At 39.2% G+C, this 21274-nt stretch overlaps 1 protein-coding gene across 1 annotated transcript in view; it reads left to right on the forward strand.

Moving 5' to 3' along the window:
* The window catches only part of LOC311271759 (gamma-aminobutyric acid receptor subunit rho-2-like), a 28552-nt gene extending 19553 nt beyond the window's left edge, over window positions 1-8999 (forward strand). The window contains exons 6-9 of the mRNA XM_084377581.1: window positions 3-143; window positions 2371-2523; window positions 4393-4601; window positions 4694-8999. Coding sequence (XP_084233707.1) covers window positions 3-143; window positions 2371-2523; window positions 4393-4601; window positions 4694-5008 — 818 coding nt within the window. The 3' untranslated portion in view covers window positions 5009-8999. The remainder of the gene's footprint in view (window positions 1-2; window positions 144-2370; window positions 2524-4392; window positions 4602-4693) is intronic.
* Window positions 9000-21274: the final 12275 nt, after the last annotated feature.

Raw genomic sequence — 21274 nt, forward strand, 5'->3', positions numbered from 1 at the left:
AGATGCTTACACAGATGAAGACCTGATGCTGTATTGGAAAAGCGGTGATGAGTCCCTGAGCACCGATGACAGGATTTCTCTGTCTCAGTTCCTCATCCAGAAGTTTCACACTACCTCCAGACTGGCTTTCTACAGCAGCACAGGTAGCCTGGCAGAACAAACACTGACTTTTACATAGATATTTTCCACAAGGCTGGATAACCCCACAGCTCCAAAGGCATCAGGTCCACTGTGTAGATTAATTGATCAAACTGAAACTTAATGAACCTTAATGTGACTCTCGCATTTCAGCCTAATCATGAGGCTCCATAATGTCGAGGGGCCCTGTGTCAAAATCTACTTCAGTACCATGAATATTTCAGTGTTAATAATGAGAAGTTGATGGGCTCTGCAGAGGTTACCGTTCTGGCCTCTACTTTGTCTATCAATTGATCATAATGGACACTTCGTTGGAGCATTATCTATCACATAACTAATGCCATGACTAATGTTTAATCAATATGTCTGCAAGTTGGAGAACACTTGGGGAATCTGAAGGGACCCTTCATTCACTTCTTGCCCCGAGGCCTGCTGTGTCATTCTTCAGGCCTTATATTGCAGAGTCAGAAGTGGTCGCATTGCCAAAGTTGAACATCAGTAAATTAAGCCAAAAACAAAAAAACAAACAAAGCAAGGCAAGGAAGAAAAGTTCATTCATATTACATATTTTATATACAAAAGCAATCCCAAGTGCTTCACATAATGCATGAGAAGAAAGGAAAACGAATGAAAAAGAGAGACATACATTACAAAGACGGCATTTTGAGATAACAGTGTGGATACCAATGACTGTATAAATGTTTAGCTGGAACAAGTCTTCTGTGCGGCATTTTGTTGTTTAGTTTGGACAGTTAGCAGAGGCTTCATGTGGTTAAACAATGGTCACAGATGTCCTTAGATTCTGAATTTCTAGACAAACAGGAGTTCTTTAAACTCAGATGAATGAACCACTGGAAGCAGGGATGTACTTCTGAGACTGGATGTGTATATTAAGGTCCTTGTTTTTGTTCCCTTGAGTGTTAATTAATATGTAATTTGGTCCCTATGAGATGCTTATTATATTAATAACATTATACATGTTTTATAATGGCATAATAAACATGTTCATTATTTGATTAGGAAAAATGTATGAGCACTTATAAGAGACCTGTTAACAGTTTATAAATGCTTAAGAACGTTAATTAAAACCTTTCTTATATTTGTTTAAAGGAATAGTTCACTCTAAAACAAAATTCAGTCATTATTGACTCACCCACATGCTGGTGATAAGTCCGGTGTAGTTTCTTATTCCTCAAAGTGGTCTCCAGCTGCACTTTGAGGAATAAGAAACTATACCGGACTTATCACCAGCATGTGGGTGAGTCAATAATGACTGAATTTTGTTTTAGAGTGAACTATTCCTTTAAGATAGCATTACAAAAACATTTATTAAGTTTAACTACATAACCTAACTTACTTTTTATGTCATTGTTTCTTTACTGAGCTGTTTTGTTGCTTCATCAAGATGAATACATTCTTTATTATGCATTTATTAGCAGTTAACTATGATCTAAAGTGAGAAGAATGCCCTATTGTGATTAATAAAGCCTATATTATGTATTATATTATTCATCATTATATTATTATCTAACCATGAACTAACACCTATTACAAGGACCTTAACATAAAGCAGAACAGACATTGTACTCTATTACCTGGGACTCCACCTGAGTATGGGTGAAATGTTGTCACTTTTCTTTGTCTGTGTGAGGACCACCAGGTTGAATGAGCTCAAGTAGTTTTAAAAACATCAAGGGTTTGAAATCCATGCCAAGTGACACCTCTGCACATTTAGTCTGTTTCTCCTTCCACCAGTGTGCATGGTGCCTCTGCTGCCTGAGTGACAATAAAATAATTGTTTGCCTTTTCCCAATCTGAATTTACTCTACCAGTGCAGATTAGCACTGAATCCTGAGAAAAGCTCTTCCCTTTTGTAATGCAGGCGCTACAACACTGATGTGAAAAACCCATCACTGGGCTAATATATTTCATATATTTCCCTCATATTGTCATTGTGCCCTTCCCTACCTCACTGTGCTCTGCTGTCATAGAATTTGCCTCCAAAGCAATTATCTCTTTTCTAATCAGCTGGTGTTTTGTTTGTTCATTAGTTTGTGTGGTTTGGTTTATATGCCCCTCAAGATTTCTATCATCCCTGTGAAGATTAGTTGTTAATGTCACCATGGCTCTGTGTTTATCATGGCATTTTGGCACAGCACACCTTTGTTTTACCTGTGACACACAAGATAATCGCAAACACAATACTGTATTTTATGTCTCCCCTGTCTCCAGGCTGGTACAACCGTCTGTACATCAACTTCACTCTGCGGCGTCACATCTTCTTCTTCCTGCTGCAGACCTACTTCCCTGCCACTCTCATGGTCATGCTGTCATGGGTGTCCTTTTGGATTGATCGCAGGGCCGTTCCTGCCAGAGTCTCATTAGGTAAGAAGATATGAAACACGATGACCACCCTACCTGTTCAAATTTGAACTGTATCCACAGAAACCTGAAAGGTTCTCAAGGTGCAGTCAGGAAATGGTTAGCCTAGCTTAGCATAAAGCAGGAGGCAACAGCTTGCCTGGCTCTGACTAATAGTACATAAAAAGCATCCACAGACACCTTTCTTGCTATTTTTGTTGACATTCAAGGCAGATTTTGCAACCTTCTTTAACAGCCCAGTGACAAATCTCATGACTTTTTGGGCAGGCCGTAGCTCCTCTCTCTTGAACAGAGTGCTGTTATGTGTCTCCCTGGACTGTGTTCAGTGAGTGGGTGAGTGCAGCAGCATGTTCAGTCAACCAATAATCAGCCAGACAGAATTCCCTGTTGTTTGTCTGGGAAACTCCTTTGATTGTTTTCTCAATGATGTTACTTGACAATTGAGGTTTTATTTTTTCTTTAACATATACAGAGTTTACAAGTTGATTGTGTCTGGATCACAGTCTGTACAACAGTCTGAGATTCATAGAGATGAGATGAGACCAGATCCTAACTCCATATCTGTAGTCAAACACAAACATGAGATTTGATTTGATCTTTGTAACGAAAGAAAGCCAATAAAAGAAAAAAAGCCAGTATTTCCTTAACTTTCAAACTATTTCTTTAAAGGGTCAATATGTAATTTTAGTGTAAAACTTGAAAGAAATTAACACACACCATCAGCAGAGTGTGAAGAAACAACAGTGTTCATGTTATGTCAAAGACCTCTACAGACTGATAGTTTCAGCTGGAAGTGTATGCCAGCAGCCAATCTCTATTAGATTTGGTGTAATAAAGGAACTAAATAAGCTCACAAAAGGTCAAGAAAGAACAATCACCTACATTTTTTTTCTTACTTAACAGAAAAATACAATTGAGAACCTTCTGAATTCATGTTTCTCTGTTCAATCCAACTAAGACAAGCTTAATTTCCTTGTTATGTCATCGTGAAACATACTTGGCTCAAACTCGACATAAACAAAATAAAGCTCGCCAGAACAGTCTTGGTTTGTGTTTCCACAATCATTTCTGGTTTTGTAAGGAATAAGTCACAGTTGCAGTTGATGCACAACACTTGTTAACAATTTATCCTGTGGACCACTGGTTCCACGATTAACTGAGCCATAAGCTAATTAGCTAGTTAATGATAGCTAGCTACAGCCATGAAGAGCTAGGAATGAGCTGCAGTTGTCTGTTACTCTAGTGACATGCTGCCCCATATATTTAGTGAGAGAGGCAGGCATGGCCACTCAAATGAAACCTTTGCCTCACAGAACTCACAGGAACAACTTAAAATAAGGAATTAGCTGAAGGTAATACACTGACTCATGCTGTAATGTCTGGCTATGGTTTATACCCACTGGCTGCTTCATGAGGACTTACTGCTAATATGGAGCTTTGCTGCACTACTAATATCATCAACTTTATTTATTCTGGTAGAAATTTATAGACCAACAGTAGCCTGAGAAGAGTAGAAAAATGCAGCTAAAGATACAGTGAGAAGCCTATGGGGCACAACTATTGGTTTAACAGAGATAGAGACAATAGTCTCTGTCTACTATCACTGTGCTCTCCTGAATGGAAATGTTCACAGATATTCTTAAGAGACATTTCCCTTCTGGGAAACACTCACTAAACAACTAAACTTTTTACTTTACAACAAGCAAAGTGACTCCACGTTCTGGTCTTTGTCCTACAAGTTCCAGAGCAATCTCTACACTGGACAGATGGAGATGAAATAGATATCAATCCTCTAAATATGTTCCAACAATCTTTCTGGCTAAAGCTGTGCTTGCTATGTTAAAACAAGATTGTATGTTCTCTGTGCTTCAGGTATAACCACAGTGCTCACCATGTCCACCATCATCACCGGAGTCAACGCCTCCATGCCCAGGGTCTCCTATATCAAAGCTGTGGACATATACCTCTGGGTCAGTTTCGTCTTTGTCTTCCTGTCTGTGCTTGAATATGCAGCAGTCAACTACCTGACGACAGTGAGGGATGGGAAAGACCGCAAGCTGAGAGAAAAAGCCAGGGAACAGGTACAGAAACTTTTTCAGGAATGGCACAAGTCTCCAAATGGTGCTTTCAACTTTCTATTCAATCTTGATTCCTTTCCCTCCTTTTCTTTCAGTCCCAGACACTCCCCTGCACCTGTGGCATGTCCCACACCAGGACCATGATGCTGGACGGTACTTACAGCGAGGCAGACGCCAACAGCCTGGCAGGGTACACCAGGGCCTCCATGGCGGCTGAGGATGCATCGGAAAAACAGGAGCGAATGGTGGTGCATCTCTCCCTGGACAACGAGCCCACAGGGACCAAGAAAAAGGGCATTCGTGGCTTCCGGATAATCCAGAACACTCACGCTATTGACACCTACTCTCGCATGATCTTCCCTGGCGCCTACATCCTGTTTAACCTGATCTACTGGTGTGTGTACTGCTGAGCGTGTGCGTTTTAGCTTGAACTGAAGCAGTGAAAGATAAACTGCAAAACCTCTGACCAATGAAGTTGTTTCCATGTAGCATGTTCAGGTGGAGCGATGAGTTTGGCAGGATGACAATCAGAGGCTTCTGGGTGTGAATATCTCCAACTTTGACTCACCCGCCAACGCTGGACTGGACCACCTATACAGATTCTCCTCCTTGACATAATCATACCACAAGCTCATATTGACCCCAATCAAACTGCAACACCGGGCTGGTTGCACAAGTTTTGCTCTTAGACTATTCTAATGCCATTTGTGCAAAAATAAAACTAATTAAAAACTAGCTTATTTTAAGCCTAAAAAAATAGCCACAATGCCCTAAGGCTATGGAAATGGTATCATTGATGACTGCAACTCTGCCTACAACTATAACCACCCCAGCCCTTTTGTTGTGCCAACCTCTTGTTTGTTTGCCTCTTATTTTGGTATCATTTTTGTGTTAACTTTAGCAAAAGCGCCATTTTGTATGTCCCCTCGTCTTTCCGTTTAAACATTTTCTCTGCTACACTAACACTGTTTTTTTTTTTTCCGGGGGGGGGGAGGGCTTTATCAGAAAGTAGAGCCTAGTGTTCCTGTAACTTTGTCACCACAAATAGAAATATGCTATCAAGCTGACTGACAACATGGATTCATGTATGTATCCAGTAGGTAACTGTGTAGGCAAATGATGATCCCATTCTTAATCCCACCTGCAAGTAACTAAGTAGCTCTTTCTTCAGCTGTGGGAAAAAACTGTCAATGAGCTGCGGGTGTTAATCAGCAGTACTCAAACAACCTTCACTACAAGTTTGAAAACACAAACGTTGGACATCTGGTTACCTTTTAAAGTCAGTTTTGGCTAACAAGTTAGCATTTAGTTGTTTCACATCCAGGAGACACAAAGCAACATTAGCATTCAGTATCTGGTCGAATGTTTTACTCTCCTCTCAACCCTCTTCTTCTCTGCGCTAGCTCCTGAAAAAAACAAAAATCCAGATCTTTAGCTTCTAAACAAACCACTTTGTTCACCAGATTATTTCTTATTTTGAGGCTCTGGCATTTGTATCTGAGCATGGTTATTATGGAAAATAATGACTGTTAGAGCTTCCACATTGCTTAGGGCTACTTAAGCACCGTGTGATTCGCCAAATCTCTTGCTTTTCATTTAGGGGCCCATATAAACAGGTGTTAGCAGTTTAAAGCTGGGCGATGCAGCCTTAAAATATATTGCAATATTTTTAGGCCATATCAGGATACACACAATGTATATCTTGACATTTTGAAATCTCATCAATAGTAATTCATACATGCTCGGAGTGAGTTACAAAATCAAATATCAAAATACTTTTTACCAAACACTTATTGATATTGGGACAATATTGTAGGGATGACTATTGGTACATTCACAACATATTAACACAATGAGTTCTTGGATAATCATCAGTAATGTGGCTATAATGACTAGGTGACTATGTGTCACAAAGCAAAGTGTTAGAACGAGTCTGTTCAGAAAATGACTTCTCTTTACTGTATCACAGCCTTTAAAACCAGGAAAAGACTACACTGGTGTTATATCACCATATAATCATACCCAATATCTGAGAAGATTCTTGAAAGCAGTTCTTATACAGTATACAGCCGCAGCCGCGCGTCTTATCAGCGGCATGTCGCCTGTGTTTTCTGTGTAACGCACGCTGTGTGACAGTGAAAATGATCTGTTGACATGTTGACATCATACCAGCAACATTACACCTTTCACGATGTCTATATCTGTAGTATATTTCACAGACTTAAAAAAATATCATCTCTTTTTACCTCAACACTCTCTGCATCTGTTTCCAACCACAGTGTTCTCGTGTGTCTGAGAACTTATATGTCTGTCTGAAGTTGGACTGTTAGATCTGAGCCACAGTCAGCTATTGTGCAACCAGCCCTCGCCTCGACTGCCCTAAATAACCCTCTCCTCTCTGAAGCTCTCTATCTTCATGATCAGACTGTCAAAAATAATAAGAGTGTATAATTTGGCTGCTGCTGCCTCTGTAACCTTTGGAGCTAACTGAGTCACAACTGAATGATACGGAGCAGATGGCTAATGAGGCAGTAAGTGAGCTAAATACCAGGCTTTCTTCCTTTAACAGCACTCTGACTCCAGTGACAACATTTCAATTAAAGTGACAGTAAATACTGGTGCCCTGTATTACTCATGGACTACTATTGGCATTAACCAGACTGAAGCAACCCATCAAGCCAGGACTAAACAGGATCTTCTTACATTAAGGGGTTTAACACCGCACACCACAGATGTTGAGCAAAGTCTTTGTCTATTTATGTATTTACAGGCTTGTTCATTCACTGGATTTCTTTTATTTATTATTTAAAGTATTAATGATTTATTTTTAGTGCAGCAATAGATCCATGTGCCATTATACCTTAAGTTGGCAAAGATGCACGAACAGGGCTTGTACAGAACTGCTTGATGCATGCTGCAGATGTGTGATACTGTAACTTTAGTTGTATATTTCCTAGAAAGGACTTTAAAACATGGAAAGCTTTACCAGTGATGTAACCAACTTGAACCGCCTTAAGTGAACATTTTTTATACACCAACATGATTTAATGGCTGTGTTTTTGTCTTTTTCATTTGTTTGTATGAGTACCATGAGTGACTGCATATTTATATTGGGGTTTTAGCAGTATAACATCCACTTTAGCATTTAATCATGTGAACAAATAGTAAAGTAGAAACTATATCTAGACTGACCAGGCTGTGATTACCCATCACAAGTGCTGCAGTTTCATTACACAATTCTAGTTTACAAGTCAGTAGCCTACTTCAAAAGCAGACTCTACCTTCAAAACTATCCACTTTTTAAAATAATAGTTTGTCATTTTGGGAAATGAGCTTATTCACCTTCTTGTTTAGAGTTAGGTGAGAAATATCAATTTCATGTCTGTGCACATTAGAAGGTGATTAGTGAGTAACTGAGTGTTACAACTGGAAGCAGGAGAAAACAGCTAGTTTAGCTCGGTACAAAGTGCAAAAATATGGCAACAACACATGTGAAGCTCATTAGTTACTATGTTTTATCTTGTTTGTTTACTCATTACTTGCCGTTCACCCAAAAATGAAAATACAGTCATTATCTATTCACCTCGATGCCGATGGGAAGTCGAGTGTAGTTTCATAGTCAACAAAACATTTCTGGAGCTTCACAGTGAAACAGCGTTGCAGCATTCTCCTGAAGTAGATGGAGACTTATTTTAAAAGGTAAAAAAAAAACCCTGAAAAAAAAAAAAAAAAGTCTCCATACAGCTTGTCTGGCGTAATTTAAGTCTCTGGAAGCACTAAGATCACAAATTGATTAATTATTACACCCTTTTCTACACCAAAGTCTTCACTGTTTCTGCTGAGCTCAAAGTGTGCAGCCACATGTGCTCATCACCAGACCTGTTGTATATGACCCGGTGGTTCAGGGGTCTGGAACCAGGCTAAGCTAGCTGTATCCCCCAGTTTCCAGTCTTTATGTCAAGCTAGGCTAACCACCTCTTGGCTCTAGCTCCACACTCAATGCAAAGATATAATATGTCAGTGGTATTGATCTTATCATCTCAATCACCACAAGAAGGTAAAAAAATGGATTTTGGAAAATGTCAAACTCTTTTAAACCCAAGGTCTCAGTCTGCTTCAATCTTTTCAGTCACTGATAATGGGCTTAGCTTCATGGCAGCATATATTTGCCAAAACTACATGTGATTTGTGTTGATTGTTTTTTAAATGGTGCATAACATTTTGGAATGAAACTCACAACTGTCAGATGGTTTCTCAGTGCAAAAAACAAAACAGGAAAGACATATGCTTGCAGATCCGTCAGCTTCCAAACCAACATCACTTCTACCTTCATCTTCAGAAAATGTTCAGAATGTAATGCTTTCAGAGCAAATTTCATAAATAAAGTCTTTCTTCCAGACATTTCAACTAGTCCTTATTTACAGCTCTGAAGATTTAACATATCTGACCACAAGTCTACAGAATTTGAGGATTTTAGCCCACAATGCTGTCAAGCTCCTCTACTCTGTTTTCAACAGCAAAGGCTGAGATGCAGCTTTACTGAAAACAGCCATAACTTCCAAGAATAATGTATCAGACAGAATCTTCCTGGGTGACGCACATCCGTCTTTAATCCAGATTTCAGAGAGTACTCCGGGCACATCTAATCCCCAAATAAACAAATCACGTCAGATTTGCCTATGCTACCACTACTTAAAAACACAGTACTGCAGTAAGGCAACTGATCCACACACTCATCCGTGTTGTTTATTAATGCATCTGCTGCTTTAAGGTAATACACTGACTCATGCTCTAATATGTCTGGCTGTGGTTTATACCCACTGGCAGATCCATGAGGACTTATTGTCCTCAAAGGACGTCTGTGCAGTGGCTTGGGATATGTTGTGTCTGGGATGAATTAATAAATATTTACACAAATTTCTTTTGAAAAGCAAAAAAGGAAACATGATAAAAATAGTTTTACAAATCCCTGTGGGTGCAAAGCCCATGGCTCTGGGTAGTTTGGTCGGATTTGAAGGGGAAGGAAAAGGATCTGATTTGAACTGAACATGACCTAGATCAAGGGTTTTTGGTCTGTTTTGGGGTTTTTTTCCCTATAAATTTTGCTCAAAAGACATTTTAAAAAATCTGGATTAAAGAGGTAACAACTATTACTGAATACTCTGATCTAAACCCTTATTAAAAAAAACCTTATAATATAGTATATATATATATATACTATATTATATAGTATATAGTAGTATATATACAGTAAATAATTAGGACCATTAATGAGCACAGATTGCTGTTTTTAGCAAGAATGTGATGCGTAGGATAAATATGCCCTAACACATGCCACAACTGTAACTGGGAACCATCCATCATGGCTGTAACTAGACAGAGACGCAGCAGCAGAGCGTGAGGCAACATTTAAACCAATCAGACGGCAGCTTCCCTGTCATCTATCTTAGAGGAAGCAGAGGGCCTCACTTTGGAAAAAGCCTGGTAGCCTGGTAGCCCTAAACTGGGGGACTCACTGAGGAATGAGTCTTGTTTTCATGTTGTTTTTGTTGTTAATGATACAGTCAAGAAAGTGCTGATTTAAAAAAAATCCATTTCACTGGCTGTAATGTCACATTCAGTGGTTTTATTTCATCAGTGTATATTTGAACAGTGTTGACTTCAAGGTTTTTATCAGTCTGACACCTATTGAGTCTGTTTTTCATTGGGTTCTGAAAATTTGCAACTCACAACTTGAAATGGCCAGTAGTGAAGGAACTCAGAGAGGCCCTGTACTCAGTCATCAACGGGATTAAGTCTCTCAAAGATCAGAACAAATCTTTGATGATTGAGGATGTTCACCTGAAAAACAGCCAGGTCAACGTCAGCCAACTCCAGAAAGAGCTGAATGACAAGGATAAAGCTCTAGAAAGGGCCAAAACCACCGCCCATGTCAGGAGGTGATGACTAGCTGGCAGGTGGAGGTGAGCCGCCTCCAACAGGAGCTGAAGGAGAAAACTGGTCTTCTCGAACGTGAAATAAAGAAACGACAGGCCAAAACCAAAGCTCACGTCCAGACCCTGCACCAACTGTCTCTGTATGACATCCAGCTCAGCAGGATTGAAGAGCAATGGAAGAGTCCACCAATCCACCTCCACCCAGCTGCAGGTACGCTGCCTCAGATCATCACCTTACTTAACAATAATCTCCAGTTGGGTTCTAACAACTTGTGTTGGTCTGCTTCAGAATCAGCTTTTTTTATGTAAAGTAAATAAAATATAACGGTCCAGGAGGAGGGAAATGAAAGAGGAGGAGTGGAGAGAGAGAAACAAAACATACAAAGAGGGGGAGCGAGAGGAAGGAATTACTGAAATGTTCAGTAGCGAGGAGGAACCTGCCGCTGGTTGGACTCCCCCCAAAACTCCAACCTGCTTCCTACCGCCTACCTACCTCACCCTCTCCCGTCCTACCCTTCCCTAAACCCTCCACCCCAGCCTACCCTCACCCGCTACCGTCTTCCCCTTCCCTACCCTGTACCTTCAACCCTCCTACCCTCGACCCCTCACCCATCCCATCCCATAAAAAATGATTTACTGTATATGTATTTATATTTATATTATATTCAATAATAATAAATCCTAACCTAACGTACCCTATCCTATTGCATCTCATAAAATGTTTTGTTTTATATTCATATGTATTTATATTTATATTTAACAATAATAAACATCTTCTTTGATTTCTTTGCTTTCTTTGATGGTTTCATGCTCAGCAGCAGCAGGATAACTCCTGTTCCTAAGGGTCTTTAATGAATACTGAACTCTATCTATCTGTTTATTCACACTCACACACAGTGTAACAGCCAGTCTCAAGGCCAGCAGTCCCCCACTCATATGAACTGGTTCTCCGGAATCTGCCTGTGTAGCTGCTTGTGAATTGAAAGGCCTAATTGGCTGCCGTGATGTGGAGAGTTAGATAAAATGATCAGGGTGAGGACGGCCAAATGAACTTCAAGTTGAGAGGGTGACCTGACAGAAATAAAACGAGCCGAAGCAAAGTTCAAGTCTTTAAAATGGATTTCATACCACATGGAAAACTAAATGAATTTGCATGATTATGGAGAACTACAGTAACAACTGAAGATTTACAGCATTTACTTTAGATTTTAGAACCTGGAGAAAAACGAGAACCAGGGACACCCAAACCTGTTTCCTTGTATTGCTAAGGGTCATCCAATGCCAACTCACTCCAAATCCAGAACTTTTGCCAGTTCACATAGTGGATTTTCTTGAAAAACATCATGTTGAAAAAAATTGTGGGTAGTGAAGCCAAAACAATGAGCTGACAGAGGATAAAAAGCTCTGTAGAGCTGAGGGGACAGTTTGGTGTTTTTGTACCTGTTCTGGAACTAAAACCTGTGCTCACTGACCGTGTCTGGCAACCTGCGCTGTAGCCAGACATGCTGCACAGATATAGTGAGTAGACGAATAAACTGTTCAAGCTAGGAGTTCCCCCAAATCACAAGTTGTCCATTGGTTTTCATACTTAGGATGAAATAAGTGATCTATAACATGTTTCGTTAGTGCGCTCAAGAGGCGTTGATTTTTTAACCTTGGACAGAGCCATGCTGGTTGTTTCTCCCTGCTTCTAGTCTGCAACATGTCCTGACTCTGCTTACTTAAAGGTATGCAGGATTTTCCCTTAAAACAATACTGGTCCATAAATAATCCCTCTCAATCATCACTTAAGTTATGATTCACAAGAATTGTGTGGTGGTGTCTAGATCTGCAGAGACCCTTCCCTTTGCCTGTATTTTCATATTATTCTGCGGTGTTCTGGAAATTTCTGGGCATCAACCTTGGATGCCATGGACCAAGCTGCACACACAGTCAGAGCAGAGAGACATAAAGTAGACAGGATTAAACCTGTACTCAGGCTGCACTCACACAAATTCTGGAGGGGTGTGCAGAGGTGTGGGCGTGGTTCTGTACACAGGTACCAGCTGCACTTTCTCACTCTCACACTCACGCTGAGACAGAGGCACAGAGTTAGAGACAAGTTCAATCCAGTGTCACTTTAGGTGGACCGACCTTTACGGTGGACCAGCTGTTCTACGTATTTTGAGTTACTGGGCGCTTTACCAACCAACCCTCCCATTTTCCCCATTATAATATAAAATCAAAACTTGTATGCCCTCAATGATGTGTCCATTTTTATTTTATTTTTTTCATATGTCAATATTTTTATAGTTAGAAATATTAGTATCATGACAACAGTAGTGTGATAATATGTACTTTATAATGTAACTGCTGTGAAACAACCTGAAAATAATGTTTAATATCTGTGATTCACTGACCCTCAGAGAGGAAGCAAAGAAGCACATTTCCCTAAAGCCTGAACTACTCCTTTAAGGTGTGGTCAATCTGAAAATACAAATGTGTTAAGTCCAAAGGGGACATGGGAGGAGGCTTAGAAACTGCTTCTGGTTAGCATACTTCAAAAAGACACACATATCCAGCTGTTTGGGTCACATCTTATACACAGTCCTTTAAACAAGCTGATGGAGCACACTGAGAAGTAGCCTGATGTGACTTAGCAGAATGGCACTTCAGTTATAGAGTCCAAGAGTTTACTCAGCTTTCAGCTGGACCTTGTATGTGAGGGATACAAACTGCTAGAACTGAGAACGAGCAGCTTTGAAAACAGTAAGCAAATCAAGCCCAACTGCTGCTCAAATCTAGTGAGACAATTCCTCCTGTGGCCTCAGAACGTTGGCTATGATCAGGATTCTGTCCTCACTTGCACTGAAAACTTGTTCTTCATGCTCTCAAATGTTCATAGACTTTCAGACTGATAAAAATTTGGTTTGGTTCATTTTCTTGCTCAGTAGTTTTGTCATTAATAAACCTTGCCTTCATCAGACTAGTAAAAGAATGAACACCTCATTACTACAGGACAAACCTTCCAAAACATTGTTGGGTGAGGATTTCAAATCTTTTTTTTAAATAAATATTGGAAGCACAGAGGAAATGAAAACTGTTTCGGAAGCATCTAAAGGGGGAATTTGATAGCATATGCTTCTCAAAAGAAAAGAGACAGCTTTAACAAAATCAAAGAATTGGAGAAGGAAATTAAATGAAAGGAAAATCAACTATCTGAGCATTATTCAGAGGCACAATATCAGGAACTTTGTAAGCTGAAATTCCAGCTGCACGAAATTTATAATAAAAAAGTAGCATATGCTCTGTTTAGATTAAAAACTAACTTTTTTGAGGGTGGAGAGAAAACTGGGAAAATATTAGCCAGACAAGTTAAACAGTAGGACTTTTCGAATACCATCCCAGCCATTAAACAGGGGGATACTCTAGTTACCTCAGTTACAGATATAAATAAGGTATTTCAACAATTCTATGAGAAACTGTATACATCGACCGCGCTTAGCAGTATTGATCAAAAGGAGCAAGAAATGTTCTTCTCTAACATTGACATGTCTAAATTACTCTGACAATGCAGCTAAACTAGAGTCTCCGATAACTGAGGGTGAAATAAGGAAGGCAGTCTCATTGATGGAAACCGGGAAATCACCGGGTTATGACGGTTTCCTTGCGGAATGTTATAATGAGTTTATAGATATTCTTGCTCCAGTTCTGCAGAAGGTGTATCAGGAGGCTTTTGAGAAGGGACAGGTGCCACCTACTTTTAAAGAAGCCTTAATATCTTTAATTCCTAAGAAGGATAGGGATATAACAGATCCATCTAATTTTAGACCCATCAGCCTGCTCAATCTGGATTGTAAAATATTAACAAAAGTGCTGGCCCTACGCTTACAACAAGTCCTGCCCAACATTATACATCCTAACCAGGCGGGTTTTATGAAAAATAGATCCTCTACAGATAGTATGAGAAAATTGTTACATTTAATGTGGTTGAGCCAGTCCAAAGATGCGCCGATAGCTGCAATTTCCTTAGATGCTGAAAAGGCCTTTGATAGGGTGGAGTGGGGATTCCTCTTCTCCACCCTGACGCATCTTGGGTTTGGTCCATGCTCCAGGTGGGTTAAGATATTATATAGGAGCCAAAAGCTGCAGTGATAACTAATGGGATAATATCACCATTTTTTAGCCTCTCCAGAGGGACCCGTCGAGGCTGTTCTCTTAGTCCCTTACTGTTTATCATTTTCTTGGAATCGTTAGCGGTCAGTATTAGGATGAATAACAACATTAAGGGAGTTGAGGTCGGAGGACAGGAACACAGACTATTGCTTTATGCAGATGATATTTTGGCCGTGGTGACTGACCCACTTACCTCATTACCACATCTGATGGACACCATTCAATTATATTCTAAGTTTTCAGGCTACACAATTAATTGGAATAAGCCTGAGGCTATGCCTCCATCCACATCATGTTATTCACACATGGTGGAAAAATTTTAATTTAAATGGGTCCCAAAAGGTATGAAGTATTTAGGAATTAGACTCTGGATGAACTGCCCCGACTGAATTTTAATCCAGTGTTAATTTTTTTTAAAATTAAATCAAAACTAATGTAGAGAAGTGGGAAAAGATCAGACTTACACTGTGGGGAAAGGTTAATGTTAATGTCCCCTCAATTTAATTACGTGGTTATAATGCTGCCAATCACTACACCGCCTGACATTTTTAAGAGGTATGACAATATAGTTAAAGATTTTCTTTGGGAAGGAAAAAAAAGGAGAAAGAGGGAATGGGGTTACTAGATCCAAGATTGTACTATTTAGCATTTGAAATGTCCAAATAAGCCAAATATTGTGAAGAGACAGGAGACACAGTAGACTGGATGGATTTTGAGAAACATTTGTGTTCACCTTTTAATCCGATTGAGAGACTGTCTCAACGAGTCAAAACAACAAATCCAATTCTTGTTCACTCTGGGGAAGTATGGACCAAAATACATCAAGTAAATAAGTTATCACAATATGTACAAGCGTATGCATCCTTGTTGAACAATCCTGCCATCTGTAGTGGAAAAACACCTGTCTGTTGGAATCAGTGGCATATGCATTATAGGAGACTTGTATAAAGATGATATGTTCATGTCCTATGCTGACCCTACTCACAAATTCACTCTTGAAGGCAAACAACATTTTTGGAAACACCTACAAATGAGAAATTGTGTAGCCTCTAAATTTAAAGTAATCATAGAGAATCAAATTCTGGATTATCTTAAAAGGCCATGGCAATGCCATATAGCTTCACTATTTTATAAATTAAGTAACTATTGTGTAAGTGGTGAATCATCTAATGTGAAACTGTTGTGGCAGAGGGATTTGAGAATAGGTTTACACAAGAGAAATGGTTGGAGATTATGTCAGAGTGTGGAAAATATGTGATAGAGGCAAGAGGAAAGTTTACACAGTATAAGATTATACATCGATATTACCTCACTCCAACGAGACTTCACAGGATGAAACTGATGAATGACAATCTGTTGGGAATGTAAAACAGCTGGGAACTTTTCAACACTGTATATGGGAGTGTGCCCTGGTGATACCGATTTGGGTTAAAGTTGTAGAGGTTTTGAGTGGCTGGCTCGGTTCAGCGATACCTCTGACCCCTGAATTATGTTTATTAGGGGACAAATCCCAAATACCTAACATTTCAAAAGGGACCTTTTCTGTTATTATGGTCAGTCTGATCACTGCATCGAGAATCATTTTGAGACATTGGAAAACAGTTAAACGTCCAAATATGAAAGAGTGGGAGGACGCAATGGTCGAGACTGCATCTTATGAGTCCATGCTCAACAGATTAATACTGTAGGTAAACTGGAGGATGGGACCACCTCCTGGGACTGCTTTTGGACACACATACAAACTGAGGAAGACCCTGGTTTGAACTGAGGAAGGACTGAGATCCCTCAGTGACTGAAGCATTTTTCTTTTTTTGTATTATTTTATTTTTCATGCCATGCACTGTAAACTGGATTTTGACTTGCATGTGGACAGCCTGTCTGTATTTTTATTTTTATTTGGGTGTTTTGTCATTTGTCTTTCATATGCCATGTCTTGTGATGTCTGTGCCATGATTGGAGGGGATTGGGGGGTTTGTGGATGTCATGTGCCATCGATCTCTTGTTCATTTTGTTTTTGTTTTGTTTTGTGTTTTGTCTTGAAATTTGAACATTTCAATAAAAAATTGAATTACAAAAAAAGAAAGATAGTTGATTGTTAAGTTTCATGGCATGCTTATCAAATACTGACATATTTGTTGCTGGGGTCCGATGCAGACCCAAAGCGTCCAGTATTTTGATGACTTGGTGAAAGGCTCAACAATCTTTCTCCAGAATCACTTTAAAAGTTACAGTTTTGCTTTATGGTCTAATTACTAGCTTTTCCCAGTGCTTTCAGTTGTATCTTAATCTGCCTTCAGATGATAAAACATTGTTCTTGTCTTTACTCACCACAAGCACGAGGTGAAACCAACATCATTCCATCGTTTCTTACATTCTTCTTCTGTAAAAGCAAATAGTAGTAGCAGTTTTTTAAACAGTTTAACAGTCTTTGTATTAAAGGTCCCAAATGACAAATGGAGCACCATTAGTGGTCACAGTTCAGCACCAGCATGTTACACCAAAACAACCACACCACCCTCTGCCTCCACCCCCATGTGCCCAGCCCTCTCTGCCTCCGTTCTTCTCAGCAGCAGCAGGTAATGCATAGCGCAGAGGAAGCATCCCCTCAGCACAGGAGATAACGGAATAAAGAGTCGGAACAAGAGGCAGGCAGTGAAGGCATGTGTGCGTTTGTGTGTGTTCTGACTAATGCTGCTTTTGGGGACAAACACCAGAGTCAGAACCGCATGAAAAAAGGTCTACCTACTGTAACTCTGAACACTTCAAAAGTATCACTATAGCCCAATTCTGTGGTAAAACTTGGACTTCAATTCGGCAATGCTGCTCGCTGTGTCTATACTAGAGATGCTCGATAACAACACAGAGAGAGCGAGTGTGATGTCACTCTGCTCAGGACGTCTTTACTCCACTATATCTTTACACAGCAAATAGTAGTGTACTGACATGAGGCAGAATGTTGTATATTGGCACTTTAAGTCATGACTGAACAGGTTTAGGCAGAATCTAAATTCTAATCTGTGTCTATCCTACATCTACATCAATTTAAGCTACTGTCCAGAAATATGAAAACGAAACAAAAAAATCATTCATGCTTTGCCTCCATACTTTGTAAACCATTCTTTAGAAAAACAAAAGTGAAGTACCTGTTTTTAAATAAATATATGCTTTGTTCCATAATTGAACACCAACAGAAGAAATACATTTCCTTTTAATCCCTTTGTTAGCTTTTTGTATGGTGAACTTACAAACAACACTCATATAATACAGATAATATTTGCTCTGCTGTATTGAGAAAAACTCATACACAGCCTGGGTTGAATTTTAATTAGGTGTAACAATGCCTACATGTATGTTCCCTGATATAGTCAATGTGTTGTTTCCATGTTGATTTATAATCAATCAAAACCCATAGTAATTAAATCAGAATTTCTATGGAACAACATGTCTGCAATCTTTTTACGTTTTAATGTTGTGTTATAGAGGTCAGGGAACTACCTTCCCTGCTTGCATGTATCACCTTTGACTAAATCACATACAGCTGTTATCTTATTGGTTGAGCTTTGAAAGGTGCTTTGAACGTTGAGCACAAAGCTTGGTGGCAGTTTCTAGCAGTGTGCCTTGCTGGTAGCACCTCAGCCTAGTTCTGCCCTCTGATATCACCTTTTTGGTGTTTTCCTACAACCTCATGTTATGTCTCAGTCCGATGAAAATTAGACATATTCTGCTGAATGACTTCCCACTCTTCTGCACAATAAGTCAAAGTACAAGTTCTATTAAACATCAGAGATAAGCAATGCCCAGAGCAATAAACACAAGTTTACTAATTAGCCCTACACTTACCGGGTTTAACACGAATAAATAACAAAGCTCTAACCTACACTCCCAACCCATAAACAATAGAAAAGGTTAAGGCAATAATCATAAAGGGCATCTCACTTCTACCGACTGCTCCTAGGTGCTCCATATTCACAGGATCATATTTACAAATAGTAATATGTAACTAGAAAATGCATTTCCTGCAGAAAATGCAGTGTGAATGCTGACAGCTGAAATGTCCATTGCTGGAAATGGAGAAATAACTTGCCTTGCATTGCATTGCAGACCAGTCAGGAGTAAAACAGCCAAACCTGCAGTTCTCACAAGGTGTGTGGCCACATACTGTATGTGCTAACCATTATGCCACTGAGCAGCACAGCACAGGTGAAATCATTGTAGCTGGCGAAAAGATCTTGACAGTTACACATCAAGTGAAAGTGCTGAGGTCATCAACCAGGTGTCAGTGGACGACCGGAGGAACCACAAGGGGAACGTTCACATCTGACATGAGAAAACTATCTCTGAACAGAGACGGTAGTTACCACCAAAAAAACCACTACCTGTTATCATTCCATTCTTACTGCACAGTAGGTCACGTGATGACAGTTGAGAACACTATCCACTGATGATGATGACTCTGATGGCTACAGTGAACAGGAAGTTCGTTGATAGGTCAGATGAGCGACATTGCAAAAGACCCAACCTTACTCTCGCTGATGCCTTGAAGCGTGTGATGTGCTGTGTGGCATTCTGCTGGCATCTGCTGGTTTTGCTGAGGTACTTACATCCTCCAGTGAAAGCTGGGTTGTATCTTAATCACCATGTACAATAACTGTCCACCCTTAAGGACATGGTGATATAACTGAAGTCCGGACACATTTTTAGATTCACAGCTGGAATCCCATATTCAGATTCCAATTAAAAGTCAAAGTAGTTTTATTAGCAGGACAATACAGATTTGTGTTACCAAAGCATTTCAGATCATATGCAAATAATAAAATAAACCAACCGAAGATTAAATAATAAGAATACAAATGAGCAATGATAATCTAAATATTCAAGAACTGCCATTTAAATTCTGAATTTGTAGAGTCAATCACTAATTCACTGTCAGTAGAACATCTCAGATCAGATGTCACCTGATCTCTGATGTTTACATCTTAATCTTCTCATTTACAAGTTGCAGTTAGCATTTTAGGCATTTGGCAAAACAATTTCAATAGTTGCTTTCTTTTTCTGGACTGTCTGACTATATATCATGACCTTCATCAGCAGATTGAGCTGTAGATGTAAACGGTCTATATAAAATAACCTGTTATTACAACGTATTATCAATATCTTCGTCAAACGTGATGAATCATATACATAATCTATACAACCAGATAAAACTTTCCTGTCCTACACTTTTGTCATTCCTTTATTTTTCCCTAAACAGCATTTCCTCGACTTTCCACTGAATGATTTAAAAATGTACAAAGAGAACTGTAGTGTCAGTGAGAAAAGAGAGTGTATTTCAAAGTGAAATGCCACGGTTGACGGCAGAAAAACATTTCTGTAACATTATGCAGACAGCCTGCGCTTGAGCGTGTGTTCATGTGTGACGCACAAAGCATAATGGGAAAAAAGCTGTCATTCTGCATCACCCATCCAATCATTTACTGCTGCATGTGCTGAATTCACTGGTGAGGAGAAGATGCAGCAGAGTGATGCAATAAAAACAAACATCAGTGAATCAATCAGTGGAAATTCTTCTGTAGGCACTACCAAATTATTCATTATGTCAAATCCGTCTCAAATGAGTTTTATTTTCCAATTGTTTTCTCCAAAAAATAATGGAAGCAGCAACTAGAGAAAATAGTTTTGCGACCACTGAGATTATGCCAGTTTTGGATCCTAATGATTCTGCGCAGAAGTCCATGAGTCAGACACTGCTCATCTCACATTTGCTTCCAAGAGTGCCCTTTGGCAAATGTGTTCATCCAAAATTTCCTGGATACATAAAGCTCCAAGACAAACATTTTTTTAAGACTGAATAGATTTAAAGCTGCAAAAGGAGCCTTTATAGAAAATCTTGCAGCAAGGATGCTCATTGCATTTTTCACAGTTTTCCATGTTCCATCACCACTGCACGGACAGTTTGTGAAGTGGGATGCATTTATCTACAGCTCACCAACATGTATGGCAGATGTGTCAGAGTTAAACATCTGTCAATGATGAGTCCATGTTTTCACAGTTGGATGCTATTAGGCGATAAAATCTGAATCATTCCAGGATTCAGCTTTCTTACATTTGGAGCTGAAAACTCCCACATGAAGTGGACAAAGTATCCAAAGCCTTTACTTGATTCAGAGTAGCATCACATGTAAAAAATAAAATAAAAACAAATAAACACATTTATTTTTTTTTTAATCAAATTAAGTAAATAAATAAATGAATAAATAAGAATTCCAATTCAGGGTTAAAACAAAAGTATATTGAATAAAGTACAACATAAAATGTAAAATATGTGCATTAAACTATGACATATGACAACTACTCATAAACATAGAAATACTACTTGAAATAGAAATATAAGATATGTGGCTCATACTACACTGTAACTACAGAGAAGCTGATACTGAGTAATATTGAAATAAGTAATAATTGACAATAATTTACAGTGTAAAAGTTACAGTATATCGTATAAGTATACAGTATAATTGCACAGGTGAGGAATTACTGCAACAAGAGTCATATAATTGCACATGTTGCACAGAATAAATAAAATTG

This window comes from Pagrus pagrus, assembly GCF_965226575.1.
Source record: "Pagrus pagrus genome assembly, chromosome: 16".
Taxonomy (NCBI): Eukaryota; Metazoa; Chordata; class Actinopteri; order Spariformes; family Sparidae; genus Pagrus; species Pagrus pagrus.